General features: G+C 38.4%; 1 protein-coding gene across 1 annotated transcript in view; it reads right to left on the bottom strand.

Annotated features, from left to right (window-relative positions):
- Positions 1–945: 945 nt before the first annotated feature.
- WRAP53 (WD repeat containing antisense to TP53) overlaps positions 946–17775 on the bottom strand; it is a 33717-nt gene continuing 16887 nt past the window's right edge. The window contains exons 6-11 of the mRNA XM_053718313.1: positions 14839–14929; positions 12458–12590; positions 6338–6546; positions 6158–6261; positions 2735–2857; positions 946–1985 (exon numbers count right to left, since the gene is read on the bottom strand). Coding sequence (XP_053574288.1) covers positions 1823–1985; positions 2735–2857; positions 6158–6261; positions 6338–6546; positions 12458–12590; positions 14839–14929 — 823 coding nt within the window. The 3' untranslated portion in view covers positions 946–1822. The remainder of the gene's footprint in view (positions 1986–2734; positions 2858–6157; positions 6262–6337; positions 6547–12457; positions 12591–14838; positions 14930–17775) is intronic.

A 17775-nucleotide genomic window follows, 5' to 3' on the forward strand; every position in this document is an offset into this window, starting at 1 on the left:
TTTTTTACTGCAGTGTAGCGGTTCCCTCCCGCTCCCGCCCCGTGCACGCGCCCGCCCACCCACCGCCCCCCGTGCACGCGCGTGCTCCCGTCTGTCCTGCCCCCCTCCACTCGGCACATCGATGGCCGCCCACCCGCCTCCCAGAGTTGCTCCCACCCACCAACGATACCGGCCACTGATGTCCGGTGCAGAGAGGGCCACAGAGTGGCTCTCTCTGCATCGGATGGCCAAGGGGGGTTATTGCAGGATGCCTCGATATCGAGGCATCACTGCAATAACCGGAAAGCAGCTGGAAACGAGCAGGATCGCTTCCAGCTGCTTTCCAGACCAAGGACGTACGCCACACGTCCTCGGTCATTAACTGTATTTTTTTTGAGGACGTGTAGCGTACCTCCTTGGTCGTTAAGGGGTTAATATAAAATTCAGTGTACTTTTAAAAGCGTGCTTTACACATTAACTTTTATGTCCCTTTAACAGTGTGTGCTTGTGTGTGTGTGTGTGTGTGGGGGGGATATCAATGATCTATATAAAGTTGTCAATAAATACAGATCTGTTACTGTTCCTCAAGGGTGGGTGCATGAACGAGAGGTGTACAGGATATCAGAAATAATGACGACAAGTCTACAAAGAACAGTTATGCTTTATATTTCTGCATAGAGCTACAAGAATATATACATAAAATATATACAGAATTACAAAATGTATAAAAGTTTATACAGTGAAACTTAATATTTACATATTATATGTACACACTGCAAAATGTAAAATAAAGGTATTTTTCTTTGTGTTTTATATATATATATATATATATATATATATATATATATATACACACACACACGTACTGTATATATGTATGTACTGTATGTATATATGTACGTACTGTATGTATATATGTACGTACTGTATGTATATATGTACGTACTGTATGTATATATGTACGTACGTACGTATATATGTATGGACATATGTATATATCTATGTACTGTATGTATGTATGTAAGTATGTACGTATGTACTGTATGTATATATGTACTGTATGTATGTATGGTATGTATGTATATATGTACGTACTGTATGTATATATGTACGTACGTGTCGTGCAAGTTATAAGTGTTTATGTTATTGCATTGCTTGTGTAAAGGCAATTTTGGCACATTAGCATCCTGTTGTTTAATCAAGTAATCAGTTTTCTCCTCAGGACCTATTTAATGGGCTGATTATACTGACCTCCTGCTTAAAAATGTAAGCCAATGTTAAGCTACAATTAGCTAATATTACAATGTTTTAAATGTTTGTTGCACAAATTATCATCAAATCATTTCATACTAAATTATGAAATTCATTTGTGATTTGGATAGCTTAAAGGGACCTGAAATGTTTTCTTTTATGATTTAGATAGAGCGTGCCATTTTAAATAGCTTTCCAATTTATTTCTGTTATCTAATTTTTGTTTTCTTTGTATCCCTTGGTGAAAAGCATACCTAGGTAGACTAAGACACTGCTAATTGGTGGCTGCAGATATATCCATCTTGCCATTGGCTTTCAGCAACTCCCAGTAGCACATTGCTGCTCCTCCAACAAAGGATACGAAAAAAAAATGAAGCAAATTAGATAATAGAAGTACATTAGAAAGATGTTTACAATCGTATGCTCTACCTCAATTATGAAAGAACAAAATTGAGATGCATGTCCCTTTAAGTAACAGAACATGTTATAATATTACAAAGTATTACACTGCCCACAATGTTACTTCATAATACTACACGGCTCACAACATTTTCTGTGGTCTTATGCATAATTCTTCCAGTATTTAGTTCTGCTACTTTGCATTACTACCGCACCACCACAATTGCAGGCAGTTTTCTCCGGGGTTCCCGCGAGAGGATTTCTTTACTTCTAAAGACTCGTCGCCACTGTCCTCTATCTCTGGAAACTTCCTTTGTCCTGATGAAGTCGCTAGAAGAGGAAATGAGGGGTGCAGACTATAGGGAGAAACAGAGCCTATTAAAGTGAGACATTAAAGGGACATAAAACCCAAAATGTTTATTTTGTGATTCAGATAGACCATACCATTTTAAACAACGTTCCAATTAACGTCATCAAATTTTCTTTACTTTCTTGTTATCTTTTGTTGAAAAGCAGACAGGTAAGCTTAGGAGTGTGCATGTACCTGCCGCACTAAATGGCAGCAGTTTTGCAACAATGTTATACATTAGCAAGAGCACTAGATGGCAGCACTATTTCCTGCCATGTAGTGCTCAAGACGTGCATAGCTACATATCTCTTCAACAAAGATCAACAAGAGAATGAAGCTAAATTGATAATGAAAGTAAACTAGAAACTTTTTTTAAATTGTATACTCTATCTGAATCACAAAAGAGTAATATAAAACGCATAAAAAGGGTGTAAAATAAAATGCTTTGTATTTATTTTGTCTCCTTTTACTGCAATTTAATTCTGAAAATTGCTGCCTTTCAAATTGCCATTAAAAGTGGATGTGCAGATTCCATACAGCCATTGGTTGCACACTGTAGTGGCCCAAATATAACCGTCCCTTGTCGATCTCAGTAGAGACGAATACCAAGGTTACAACAAAATGGCACCCATTGCATTACGGACAACGTAAAATAAATCTGCATATTAGTCATCTAATCTTTGCTACGAATGCACTAAAAATGGGGAGGGGCAGTCATAAATCCTATAAATGTATACGACAAGGTTAACCACTCACCTAATTCCGTTGACACAATCATTCTGAGCCTGAAACTGTAGGGGTGCGTCTCCAGGAGGCGAAAGAGTGTCCCAGATTGTCACCAGTCCCTGTGTCCCACCACTTACAAGGTAACGTCCAGAACTGAGGAGCAGAAATATGAAATAACCGTTAAATGCCTGAAGCAGAGTTTATTCAAGACTAATGAGTCAATAGAATTAGAAACACATTGCATAAAAGACCATTATCCATTAGACAAGAACCAGAAGGTGCATCAAATCTTCTAAAGCGTAAACTTAATTCATTCTCAGGGCAGCCTAATGCAGCATATCCCTGGCATTTTGTAATTCTATTAAAGCATTTTTCCCTCACAACTTCTAATAAATCCTAGTTTCTCAACCTGTCTTATGTGTACCTATGTGGGGTACTTGGGAGATAGGAAAAAAGGTACTCCATGGATTGCAATGCTTTTCCTGATGTGGCTATTGTAATCATAACATATATAACAGGAAGTGATGTTAATCATTTCCACCATCAAGCACTCCTAACAGTGCAGACTGAGTATATCACAGATTCCCATACAAAGAGAGAAGCGCTCTACCAGGAATGAACAACAGCTCAGTGGCTTGTTCTATGGCGATTTACCACCCGGAAGCAGCCTCTTCTAGACCAGTGTGCTTTTCACAGAAGAAAACTCTCCCGAAGTATATCAGTCTGATCCCGCCAAGCAAGGTCAGTCCAGCCCCGAAATACCAGGCAATTCTCCTCTGAACAAGGAACATGACAACCCCAGACGATCGTTTCGGCCTCCTATGGGCCTCGTCAGTGAGGTGCAGCCACATTCCTCCAAGCACACTGGGCAAGGAGTCCACGTCTGGTTTCCCCCATCACCCATATCACAGATTCCCCCTGACATTTGAGTACTGTAGTTGGATATGAAGTGTGCCAAAGGGAAAGTGTCATGTAAAGTGTATTACGGTTCACTTCCATACACATGGTTTCTACCATATGACTCCGCTACATTAGTCAACATCTTGAAAAAGGCAGAAGCCAAAACGCGTTGACACTTTAATAGAGACCAAGCAGAGTGCAATCTTATATAAGAGATTAACCACTGTGGGTCTGTCATAGCTCTAAAAGAAAGTCTCCATCTTATCACACTAACAAACAGAGTGGACTGAGCCCCAGTGAAAGACTAATGTACCGGAGTCATATGGTAGAACATTTATATAATGCAGAACATGGGAGTATAAAACATATATCTTGTACGAAAAAGCAAGGCCGGAAAAACATGCTTAGAAATGCGATGATCTCCCTCTAGTGGCAGGTGATGTGAAGTACATGGAACCTCTATATAGAACAGGAAGCTGAGCAGCAGAAACCAAAAAAGTTGTTCCTTAAAAGGGACAGTCTACTCTAGAATTGTTTTTAATCCCTTTATTACCGATTCCCCAGTTTTGCATAACCAACACTATTATATTTATATTTAAAGGGATAGTAAACCCACATTTTTTCTTTCATGATTCGAATAGAGCATGCAATTTTAAGCAACTTTCTTACTTACTCCTATTACATTTTCTTCGTTCTCTTGCTATCTTTATTTGAAAAGGCAGGAATGAAAGCTTTGGAGCCGGCCTATTTTTTGTTCAGTACCCTGGATAAGGCTTGCTAATTGGTGCCTGCATTTAGCCACCCAATCAACAAGCGCAACCCAGGTTCTCAACCTAAAATGGGCCAGCTCCAAAGCTTTCATTCCTGCTTTTTCAAATAAAGATAGCAAGAGAACAAATAAAAATTGATAATAAAAGTAAATTAGAAAGCTGCTTAAAATTATATGCTCTATCCAAATCATGAAAGAAATTTTTTGGGTTTAGTGTCCCTTTAACCTCTGTGATTAACTTGTATCTAAGCCTCTGCAGACTGCCCAATTATTTCAGTTCTTTTGACAGACTTGAATTTAGCCAATCAGTGCTGACTCCTAGGTAACTCCACAGAAGTGAGCACAATGCTATCTTTATGGCACACGTGAACTAGGGCGGTCTAGCTGTGAAAAACTGTCTAAATGCACTGAGCTAAGAAGCTGCCTTCAAGGGCTTAGAAATTAGCATATGAGCCTACCTAGTTTTAGCTTTCAACAAAGAATACCAAAAGATGCAAATCTGATAATAAAAGTAAATTGAAAAGTTGTTTAAAATTGCATCTGAAAAAAAGTTTAAATTTTGACTAGAATGCACCTTTAAGAAGCAACCTATCATCAGAAGTACTAGTGGCAGAAAGCCGTCCTATACTTACACAATGTGGCAAAACATAACAGGGTAGTAAAGAGTGATGGGGAGAACTTGTGTATAGTGTGTGCAATGGTCTTTAGCTCTGTGGGAGCAGCAGGCACATAAGCTAAACAGATAAGGGTCAGACATCAGCATGAGTGAACAGGAATGTACCCACTAGTAGGCGCCTTCTCCAAGAAACATCAGGAACTGTAAGGAGAAGAAACAGGCCAGGAGGAGGAACCATTTCCTACTAAACAGCTTATTTAAAGGGACATTATACACTAGATTTTTCTTTGCATAATGTTTTGTAGATGACCCATTTATATTGCCCATCTGGGTGTGTTTTTGTAACAATGTATAGTTTTGCTTATTTTTAGAGAACATTGATTTTCAGGATCCTAACTAAGCCCCAAGACTGCTTCTGTTTGTATAATGGGTCTTTTCTTACGCAGGGAAGGTTCTGCTCTCAGCTTTCAGTGGGTGTCCCAGGCTAAGCTCATCAACAGTTGGGAGCTTCTAAGTAAGTTTTTAAAAGGTTTTACACTGGATTTGTATTGCAGTATCTGTGCATATTATTCTTTATACAGTAGTAGTGTCTATTACATGCAGTTAAAAGGGATAGTAAACCCCAACATTTTCTTTTATAATTCAGATAGAACATACAATTTTAAACAACGTTCCAATTTAATTCTATTATCAAATTTGCTTCATTCTCTTGTTATCCATTGCTGAAGGGACAGCATTGCACTACCGACAGGAAGCTGAAAATATCTATTTAGCCAATCACAAGAGACAAATGTGTGCAGGCACTAGTTAGCAGCAGCTCCCACTAGTGTATGGTATGTGCATATTCATTTTTTATCAAGGGATACTAAGAGAACGAAGCACATTTGAAAATTGAAGTGTATTTAAAAGTGTCTTAAAATGACATGCTCTATCGGAATCATGAAAATTTAATTTTGACTTTCCTATCCCTTTAAATGAAAATTGGTGTATACTGTCCCTTTAAAGTTTCTTCTTATTTCTAATTGGATGGCTTACGATTGACCCGATTGTGTAGAATCATATGCTGCTTTAAGGGCTGTCACAACAAATATGAGTTGATGTAAGAAAAGAAGATAGTTATATTAGATCTACTGAATAAAGGGAGAAGACATACAACCATAGCACTTACATATCCATCTCAAAATAGATTCGCTGGTTGGTGGTGATACTGCGAGTCATAGAGCACAAAACCTTTCCAGGATGACGGATGTCCCAGCAAAGTATCTCAGGGTCCTACATTAAGACAGATCAGTTATTGTTTTGCTATATTCAAAAGCAGCTTCAAGAGCTCTCTTATTCACTTACTTACTTTTCGTCCACCTGAGAAAACACAGGACCCATCAGGTGAGAAGACCACATGGGTAACACCTCCAATGTGCCCCTGCAGAACTGCCAGAGTAACCCCCTCGTGCAGGGAGTATAGTCCCAGGGATTTTGAGTAGGACCCACAAGCATAAATATCTTGAGATGGGCTGAACGCAATGCAAGAAATAATACCAGCCTGACCTTGTTTTTTATCTGGAAATAGACAGATGGTGTAAGAGGAGATAACAGGGCATAGAAAAGTGACAGGTGCAGAAAAGCAAAATAAAAAAAAAAAAAGATAGAAAAAAAAGACAAGGAAAGATAAAAAGTAAATGGTAACAAGAAAGGATAAGCAGAATAAAAGCAGAGGCAAGAAAGCAAAGTGAGAGAAGAGAGGCAAGAAAATCAGTTTTCTGTTTAAGACACATATTAGTCCAAAGGTTATTCATCCTGAAATAAGAATTAGTTTATGTAGCATAAAGCTGTATATTCATGGCTGCAATGGGTCATTTTTTGGTAAATTAATGCCATGAATCCATTCACAGTGTCATGCTCTCCCAGAGGGTTCTGGGACATTATATTGGGACAAATTTTCAATCTAGATTATATTATTACAGGTGCTTGGTTTGAATGTATGAAATAAACATACAGAGATGAGAAAAATTCCTTAATCCCACTGTTCCTCTGAAAAATCTATATACACAGACTTAACCCCTTACCACTTAAAGGGACACTAAAGTTAAAACAAAAAAAAAAACTTTCAGATTCAGAGAGAGCATTCAATTTTTTTGTTTTATTTATTTACTTTAACACATTTTCTGAGGCACTAAGCGCCTACTGAGCATGTGCAAGTGTGTGTTTGTTTTGTGATTGGGTGATGGCTGTCACATGATATAGGGTGAGGGAAATAGAATTAACTTTGAAATTGACCATAAAAAAACTCATTTGAAAGTGCTACTGCATTGTCCTTTTTTTTTTTTTTTTTTTGTTTCAAAAGAAGTATCATGGCAAATCGTAATACAAACATAATAGGTGAACTTATAACATAAAGAAAAATACTGTAAAGTGTACATGTTCTAACTTCACTGGTTTTCCGTTAGATCCATTGCACTCTGTTTCTCACATTATTGAATTACATTCTTATTTGTAACAGACAGCACTTTATCTATATGTAGCGAAAATACAGCATTTCAATAACCAGGGTTAATATAAGAGTCCAAACTTGAATCGTAAACAGTCTTTTTTGACGCTTCAGTGGGGTGGGTTAGCAATCATTAAAAATAGGAAACCAGCAAGAGAGTGATGACCAGTTACGTTGCCTTCTGCTATAACCTCATGGAAAGGTTAGGTAGATCACCTCTGCATTTTACACTATCTACCTATTGCATCTGTGGTGGGCTTCTGTGTGTTATGTTGGAGCGAAATATTGTTTCCACATAAGTGTCATGAGTTCGTGTGTTTCCACTGTGCCTGACTGTAAATGGTGATATCTTTCGAGGTTGAGGTAATGTTCTGCCTGCATTTTCCAGTCCTCTACTGTCGGTGTTATGTTTAATTTCCAGTGTTTGGGAATTAGGGATTTGGCGCTATTAATCATTAGTATAAGGAGGAGTCTGGCTACACTATTGCTGATCTTGGGGAGAGACAGGTATAGGAGGATTAGTGGATCATTAGGCACTCGTTTTCCTACTATGTCTGACATATGGCCAAGGACCCCCACCCAAAATGTGTCTATATTGTTACAGCTCCACCAAATGTGTGTCAGGGTACCCTCCTCCCCACAGCCCCTCCAACACCTACTGCTCGCTGTCTTGTATATTTTATTCAGTCTGCTGGGTGTTAGGTACCATCTCGTTAAGAATTTATAATTTGTCTCCAGTACCCTTACCGAGACAGACGATCTCTTAGTTTCGTTAAATGCTTTCTGCCAGTCTTTCTCTGTTATATCTAGTCCCAATTCCCTCTCCCATGTTCGAGTGTAGTTTGGTAGTTTTTGTGTCTCTCCTTTCAATAGTTGTTTGTATATTATAGAAATTAAATGTCTAGGAGTGTTATCGGATAGGCATAGTGTCTCAAAAGGGGTTGGCTTTCTTGTTAGATATTGCTTTTTGGGGTGTGTGTGAATGTAATGTCCTATTTGCATGTAGGAGTACCAGTTTACAGTGATATCTGGATGTGAATCTAAGGTTGTTTCCAGAGGGCCTATCTTCCCGTCTTGGAGAAATATTGAGATGACCCTGTGTTTGATGTGCGTTCCTGGGTTTCCCTGTTTGTCTTTTTGATTCCAGGGGAGTGTGGCGTTATTGCATATGGGTTGCATCGGGGAGGTAATATTAGATATGAATGTGGTGGTATTTACCAGTCTATCCCATGTCTGAAAAAATTCCTCCAGTATCTGGTAATGTTTGAGGATTGTCGGGAGTTGTTTAGCAGGGAGCCATGCCGCAATTCCAGCATTACATAGCCCCAGTACATGTCTATCAATTTGTACCCATTGCTTATATATGTTATTTGTGCACCATTCCACTAGATTTTGTAAAGCAATCGCTGTTTTGTAAGTATGTATGTTTGGTACCCCTAGGCCTCCGCAATCTTTGGGCATATACATTGTCTGTTTAGCTATTCTTGGCCTAATTCCTTGCCATATGAACTGTTCCATTAATGATTGGATCTTAGATAGGTATTGGTGTGGGAGATGGATAGGGGCTGTTTGCAATAAATACAGGAGTCTAGGGAGAACATTCATTTTTATCACGTTTATTCTTCCTATCCACGAGATAGACTTGCTCTTCCAGCTAGAAAGGTCGGTAATAAGAGCATTTTCAAGGGTTTTATAATTAGCCTGGAATACAGTTTTGGTGTCTGTTGCCAGAAACATACCTAGATATTTAAGTTTCACACTTTGTATTTTAAGGGGGCAAGTTTGTGTCAATTGTTGAAATTTTTCCTCCTCGTATGTTAGATTTAACATTTCGGATTTGTTAGTATTAATTAAGAAATGGGATACTTTTCCATAATTTTGGAATATTTCTAATGTCTTTGGCAGTGAGGTCTCTATCTCTGTTAGCGTAAGGAGAACATCATCAGCGTATAGGGCGAGCTTGTGTTCTGTGTCCCCTACTTGTATACCTTTGATTTGTGTGTTATTTCTTATTGTTTGTGCTAGTGCCTCTATTGAGATTGCAAAGAGGACCGGCGAGAGTGGGCATCCCTGCCTAGTTCCATTTCTAATGTGAAGTTTGTCTGACAGTATGCCATTCACTTTGATCCGGGCCATGGGGCATGTGTATAGAGAGAAGACGTATTGAATAAATTTATCGCCAAATTTCATTTTATGCATTACTGCTTTTAGGAATTGCCAATTTACCCTATCGAAGGCTTTCTCCGCATCCGTGGATATAAGGACCGCTGGTGTTTTATTGTGCTTAACATAGGATATTAGTTGTAGGGCCTTAAGGGTGTTATCCTTGGCTTCTCTACCTGGGATAAAACCTGCCTGATCCGTGTTTATTAATTTAGGTAAAAACTGGTTTATTCTATGGGCCAGAACTTTAGTGAAAATCTTAACGTCCGAGTTCAGAAGAGAAATCGGGCGAAAATTCTCAGGTGTATTGGGTTCCCTTCCTGGTTTCGGCAGTACCGTGATATGCGCCTCTAACATATTTTCTGTAAATCCGTTATTGCTTAAGAGAGAATTGAACATCCTCGCTATGAGATGATGAGGATAGGTTTTATAGTATTTCATTCCAAATCCATCTGGGCCCGGACTTTTGCCACTTAGCATAGACTTTATGGCTTTTTTAATTTCATCTACCGATATAGGTAGCTCAAGTTTCTCAGTTTCCTCTTTCTCTAGCTTAGGGAGATTTAACTCTGCTAGGAAGCCCTCAATATGTTGTGTTGTAGCTACCTCTGGGATATTATATAGTGATGTATAATATTGTCTGAATGTCTCGGCAATACTCTTGCTATCTTTATGTGTAGCTCCTTGTTTGTTTTTGATATAGTGAACATGTGTGTTTAGTTGCCTCCTTCTCAAGGCTTTTGCTAATGATGTACCAGTCTTGTCTCTGACGTTGAAATATTTTTGTTTTAGGTATGCAGCTTTTCTTTGGTATTCCTTAGTGAGGTAACTCCTTAATGATTGTCTAGCTTTTTGTAAGGATGTTAGTATGTCTGAGGATCGTGGATTTGATTTGTGTTCTTTCTCCCAATACCCTATTTGTGCCAGTGTGGAATTTAGGAATTGCCTGTTCTCTTTATTTTCCCTTGCCTTTCTTGCTATAAGTTCCCCTCTGACTACGCACTTGTGTGCCTCCCAGACCGTCCCATCCGGTGTATCCACTGTTGTATTCTCTCTGAAGTAGTTGTCAAGTGTCCTGTCTATGGCTTGTTTGGTTAGGGGGTCCCCTAACATGTGTTCATCCAGTCTCCAGGTATGTGCTTTCTGTGGGATGTCTGGCCATTCTATCCCGCATTGTACAGGTGCGTGATCTGCCCACGTGGTGGGCAGAATTTTTGAGTCTATAATCAGAGCTAGCCCTAGTTGGTCTGTTAGTATATAATCTATCCTGGTAAATGTGCTATGTGGGTTTGAGTAAAATGTGTAATCCCTAGTTTGTCCATTCACGGCTCTCCATACATCATGTAGTTTCAGTTGGTGTAAAAGGCTCTTGACAGCTTTGATTACTCGTGTAGGTGTGCTTGTGGATCCAGTAAAGGTATCCATTTGCGGGTCTAACGGTAGGTTAAAATCCCCTCCCAAGAACAGTGTTCCTTTTGTGTGGATCAGTAATGAGTGAAAGATAGTTTTGAATGTATGATGCTGATCTTTATTTGGGAGGTACACATTTGCTATGGTGACCGGTCTGTTAAATAATAGGCCCACTAGTATTATATACCTTCCGTTTTTATCTTTTTCTATATATGTGGGTTGGAATTGTATTGAGTTTTTGAATAATATGCCTACTACAGCTTTTGACGTCCCTGATGCTAAGAATACGTTTCTATATTTATGTGATAATAGCCTTGGTTCTTTGCCTCTCTTGAAGTGTGTTTCCTGTATTAGCAATATGTCGCCTGTATTTTTATAAAGGTCTCTGAAGACCATAGATCTCTTTTCTGGACTATTCAATCCATTTACATTTACTGTTGTAAGTGTGAGAGAGTGCATGTCCGGTCTCTTTTGCTAATATGTCCCTTATGAGTGTGGTTGGTGTTGATGTCAACTCGTGATCTGCAGGGGTTTAGTTCCCTGGTTATTTGCATTGTCCTTTTTTATGCATTTCTCAGTTCTGCTGTACTTAATGGTCCTTTGAGTGCTACGTTCAATGAAGTGATAAGAAGTTCAATGAATAGAAGATTGTTTGGATTTGAACAGATCTGCACAAGGAGCTAATTATGAGGAGGGAGGGGCAAGCAGTAAACATAAAAGTAAAACCTATAATGATATAGTTTTAGATACATAATACTATTTATTTATTATTATTATTATTATTATTATGGTAATGATTCATTTTCTCCTTCCAATAAAGTACAACAGAAACGTCATCTAAAAATGAATGATTAACCTATTAAAATAGAAGATAGTTCTATATATTTCTAATGCTATATAACCAATTAATTTTCTAATATAACGGAAAAATTAATCTACAAAGTGATTTAAAATTGAAACCTTCATCTAGTTGTAAATTATTAACATTATAACAACCAACAAAATAGAGTCTTTATGTAAGAAACCATGATTTAAAAAGTCTTCCGAACCAGCGATTTAAATCAAATCCAACCTGCAAGAATGTGAGCTGTAAGAAATCCAAAAGGAGTAGCAGCAAAAAAATAAGTGTTTATTGGGCACAACACAACAGCATGAATAAGGTAGCAATACCGAAACGTTGCTGTTAATGTTGTGTTGTGCCCAATAAACACTTATTTTTTTGCTGCTACTCCTTTTGGATTTCTTTGGATTGATGTTTCAGAGACTGGAGTGGGTCTCTTGAGTAGCAGGCAAAGGGGCCGCTGTGTGCTGAGTCATTGACTTTGAATTTGGAGAATGTGAGCTGTAGACAGTAAAATACGGAAAAAGAGAGAATACCAAATTGTAAGAGCAGAAAGTGATGGTACTCACGAAATGTGGGGCGACACTGGCAGTCTCTCCCTGGTCGAGATGTGTCAAATACTCTGACTATTTTATCAAAACCACAGAATAACTTTGAACCATCTGGAGAGAAACATAGTGAGTGTGCAGCGGTGAGCTCATCCTGAGACACAAGAAAAATACACAATTACGGGGCATATCTAGATATGCTCTGTGTGACTGCTGGCAAGCCTCTCATTAAAACAGTACTAAAACATTGCTAATTCAAGTGTATTGAGAAATGCGTCTATTCAAAACAAATCCACTTGTGTGCATTCCAATTTGGCTGGAAAGTCCCTTTATTTAAATGAAATCCTATAAAGTAACATTTCTCCCCTCCAGTAATCAAGTATTACTATTGGGACACATTTGTTTTTAGTGATTTCCCTACTTAAAGGTGCTACAGATCAGCCCCAAAAGGAGGCCTAATATCCGTCATGTTCGGTGACAAACAGAACTAGAATGGAGAAGAGCTTTACTGCATCTCAATTACATTGTTCACTGAGGAAGCTGTTGTATGCTCCAACACGTTTGCCTTTTCCCCTGGAGCTCTTTTATCAACCAATTGCACCCTCTGAGCATCTTCTAGTAAGAGAGTTTATTATTTGCAGTGTTTGAACGGATATTTCCATCACACTGGAAGAAAATTAAATCTACCCAGTTCACGATACTGGAAAGATATCAATTGGAAAAGTATCCCTTTGTCAAGAATAAAAAGAACAGATGACCATTTGTCACTTTGCCTAATATGGGAAGAATTTACTGTAACGCAGAATTAACAGATAAAGGTTAGCCTTAAAGGGACACTAAACCAAAACATTTTCTTTCCTGATTCAGGTAGAGAATACAATTTTAATTAACATTCCAATTGACTTCTATTAATCGCATTTGCTTCATTCTTTTGTTGAAGAAATACCAATGCACATGTGTGAGCAAATCACGAGGATTCTATGCGCATCTACCAATCAGCAGCTACTGAGCATATCTAGATATGCTTTTCAGCAAAGAATATCAAGAGAATGAAGCTAATTAGATAATAGAAGTACATTAGAAAGTTGTTTAAAATCACATGCTCTTTCTAAATCATAAAAGAAAAAATTTGGGTTTCATGTCCCTTTAACTATAGGTCATATATGGGAACTTACATCCCGCGGAGACTTATGGGATTACAAGCACATGACACTTTCATTTACACACTAATACGGACTATCTAGGAGTTCTTAACCGTTCCTTATGAATATGTTCATCTTATATGCAAAGTCATCTTCTCAATATTGTGTTCTGCTCATTGTGCATTTATGCCTCATGTTTTTCTTTATATACTTTGTTATGTAAAACTATGTACTGTCGGTTAAAGACTTCAATAAAAGTTGACAAATGTTTTAAAAAAATATTTGCAGTATTACCCTATATCGGTTTCTCTTTCTAAAAGGGGAATTTGCTAAAGATTATAAAGATTTACATCAAGTTCTGTTTTTTCCTCTGTACAAGCGCCCACGGTGTGTCTGGAGATAATTGTTTCTAAGTGCACCACACTTAAAGGAATAGAAAGGACAAAATTTAAATGTGCGTGGCTGCATTTCATTTATAAATAGAAGCATTTGTGCAATATTTTTCCATTAGCAAAAATGCTTTGAGGGTCCTCGCACCATTATTCAAGCTCAGAGCTGGCGGTGGCGTGTATTGTGTCTGTGAAGACTTAGTTTGTTTTATACAAGTCACTGATGACTCCCTGAGAAGGTATAGTGTTTGAATACTGGTGCACAGACCCTCACAGCATATGTGCATATTCCCCGGAAAAAAACAGTAATGCCTTTGACTATAAGTATTTTTGCTTAATGGAAGTATATTGCAAAAATGCTTCTATTTAAAACTGAAATGCACATATCAATGTTTACCTTTCTATCCCTTTAAAGCAATAGTCAAGTCAAAATTAAACTTTCGTGATTCAGATAGAGCATGCAATTTTAAGCAACTTTCTAATGTACTCCTATTATCAATTTTTCTTTGTTCTCTTGCTATCTTTATTTTAATGTAAGCATAGCAGTCGGCACATTTTAGGTTCAGCACTTGGGTAGCATTTGCTGATTGGTGGCTACATTTAGACACCAATCAGAAAGCTTTACCCAGGTGCGAACCAAAAATGGGCCGGCTCCTATGCTTACAATCTTGCTTTTTCAAATAAAGATACCAAGAAAATTTGATAATAGGAGTAAGTCAGAAAACTGCTTACAATTGTATGCTCTATCTAAATCATGAAAGTTAAAATTTGACTAGACTATCCCTTTAAACAAAGCTTACACATCAAACACATGCCCTGATGATTTGATAGTATGCAATACAATTACAAATGTAAGATGTCCCTGGCTTACCAAATGGTTGTAAGGTCTGTAAGATGCTTTTAGGTTTCCGTAGAAGGCGTCCCATATATGAATAGGATTGTCTCTGCTGCTGCTTGCCACACTGCAAATGACAAAGATAAAACAAAAAAAAAATCATCCCCAAAAGGGATATAAAAGTCAAAGCTAAACAAATTTAAGACACTTTTAAATTAACTTATGTTATCAAATTTGCTTTGTTCTCTTGGTATGTTTTGTTGAAAAGGATTTGTACATATCCTCAAACAGCAGCAATGCACTACTTGGAGCTAATTGATGATTGGTGGCTGTACACATTTGTCTTGTGTCATTGCCTCACCAGATATGCTCAGCTAGCTCCCAGTAGTACTAGAGCTGTATGCAAGCAACAGTGCAATGATAAAATACTCTATTATATTAGACCATTTTCTTTTTGCACTTTTATATCCCTTTAAAGTAAATACATGCTAGATATGACTTATTCAAAACAAAGAGTAGCCTTTAACCCCTTAATGACCACAGCACTTTTCCATTTTCTGACCGTTTGGGACCAAGGCTAATTTCTGCGGTGTTGTGTTTAGCTGTAATTGTACTCTTACTCATTTACTGTACACACACATATTAAATACCGTTTTTCTCGCCATTAAATGGACTTTCTAAAGATACCATTATTTTCATCATATCTTATAATTTACTATAAAAAAAATATATAAAATATGAGGAAAAAATGGAAAAAAAAAAACACACTTTTTCTAACGTTGACCCCCAAAATCTGTTACACATCTACAACCACCAAAAAACACCCATGCTAAATAGTTTCCAAATTTTGTCCTGAGTTTAGAAATACCCAATGTTTACATGTTCTTTGCAAGTTATAGGGCAATAAATACGTAGCACTTTTCTATTTCCAAACCACTTTTTTTCCAAACTTAGCGCTAGTTACATTGGAACACTGATATCTTCCAGGAATACCTGAATATCCATTGACATGTATATATTTTTTTTAGAAGACATCCCAAAGTATTGATCTAGGCCCATTTTGGTATATTTCATGCCACCATTTCACCACCAAATGCGATCAAATAAAAAAAATTGTTCACTTTTTCACACATTTTGTTACAAACTTTAGGTTTCTCACTGAATTTATTTACAAACAGCTTGTGCAATTATGGCACAAATGGTTGTAAATGCTTCTCTGGGATCCCCTTTTTTCATAAATAGCAGAGATATATGGCTTTGGTGTTGCTTTTTGGTAATTAGAAGGCCGCTAAATGCCACTGTGCACCACACGTGTATTATGCCCAGCAATGAAGGGGTTAATTAGGGAGCATGCAGGGAGCTTGTAGCATTAATTTTAGCTTTATTGTAGTGTAGTAGTCAACCCTAAGTATTGATCTAGGCCCATTTTGGCATATTTCATGCCATCATTTCACCGCCAAATGCGATTAAATAAAAAAAAAGTTAAATTTTTCACAATTTTAGGTTTCTCACTGAAATCATTTACAAACAGCTTGTGCAATTATGGCAGAAATGGTGGTAAATGCTTCTCTGGGATCCCCTTTCTTCAGAAATAGCAGACTTATATGGCTTTGGCATTGCTTTTTGGTAATTAGAAGGCTTCTAAATGCCACTGCGCACCACACGTGTATTATGTCCAGCAGTGCAGGGGTTAATTAGGGAGCTTGTAGGGAGCTAGTAGGGTTAATTTTAGCTTTAGTGTAGTGTAGAAGACAACCCAAAGTATTGATCTAGGCCCATTTTGGTATATCGCATGCCACCATTTCACCGCCAAATGCGATCAAATAAAAAAAATTGTTCGCTTTTTCACAAAGTTTAGGTTTCTCACTAAAATTATTTACAAACAGCTTGTGCAATTATGGCACAAATGGTTGTAAATGCTTCTCTGGGATCCCCTTTGTTTAGAAATAGCAGACATACATGGCTTTGGCGTTGCTTTTTGGTAATTAGAAGGCCGCTAAATGCCGCTGCGCATCACACGTGTATTATGGCTAGCAGTAAAGGGGTTAATTAGGTAGCATGTAGGGAGCTTGCAGGGTTAATTTTAGCTTTAGTGTAGAGATCAGCCTCCCACCTGACACATTACACCCCTGATCCCTCCCAAACAGCTCTCTTCCCTCCCCCACAATTGTCCCCGCCATGTTAAGTACTGGCAAAAAGTCTGCCAGTACTAAAAAAAAAAAAAAAGCTATCCTTGATATTTTTTTTTTTTTTTTAAAAAAGGCATATTTACATATGCTGCTCTGGAGGATCCCCCCCTTAGCCCCCAACCTCCCTGATACCCCCCCCAACAGCTCTTTAACCATCCCCCTCTAACTTATTAGTAGCCATCTTTGGTACTGGCAGCTGTCTGCCAGTACCCAGTTTATAGTAAAACATTTGTTTTTATTATTTTTTTTAAATATTTTTCTGTAGTGTAGCTTGCCCACCCAAAAGACCAACCCCCCCACCCCCTCCCAGATCTCTTAGATCGATATAGTTTAGATATTTTTGGCCCTCACTGCCACTTTTTTCACATCATTTTTCTGTAGTGTAGCGGTTCCCATCCGCTCCTTACCCGCGCACCCGTGCACGCCCCCGGCGTTCCCGCCCACGATCCCGCCCCCCTCCACATCATACGGCCCATCTATGGCCGCCCACCCGCCTCCCAGACTGGCTCCCACCCACCAACGAAACCGGCCATCGATGTCCGGTGCAGAGAGGGCCACAGAGTGGCTTTCTCTGCATCGGATGGCCAAGGGGGGTTATTGCAGGATGCCTCAATGTCGAGGCATCACTGCAATAACCGGAAAGCAGCTGGAAGCAAGCAGGATCGCTTCCAGCTGCTTTCCAGACCGAGGACATACGCCATACGTCCTCAGGCGTTAAGTGTATTTTTTTTTAGGACGTATGGCGTACGTCCTTGGTCGTTAAGGGGTTAAATAATATCTAGTT

The sequence above is a fragment of the Bombina bombina genome, chromosome 6 (genome assembly GCF_027579735.1).
Source record: "Bombina bombina isolate aBomBom1 chromosome 6, aBomBom1.pri, whole genome shotgun sequence".
Lineage (NCBI taxonomy): Eukaryota > Metazoa > Chordata > Amphibia > Anura > Bombinatoridae > Bombina > Bombina bombina.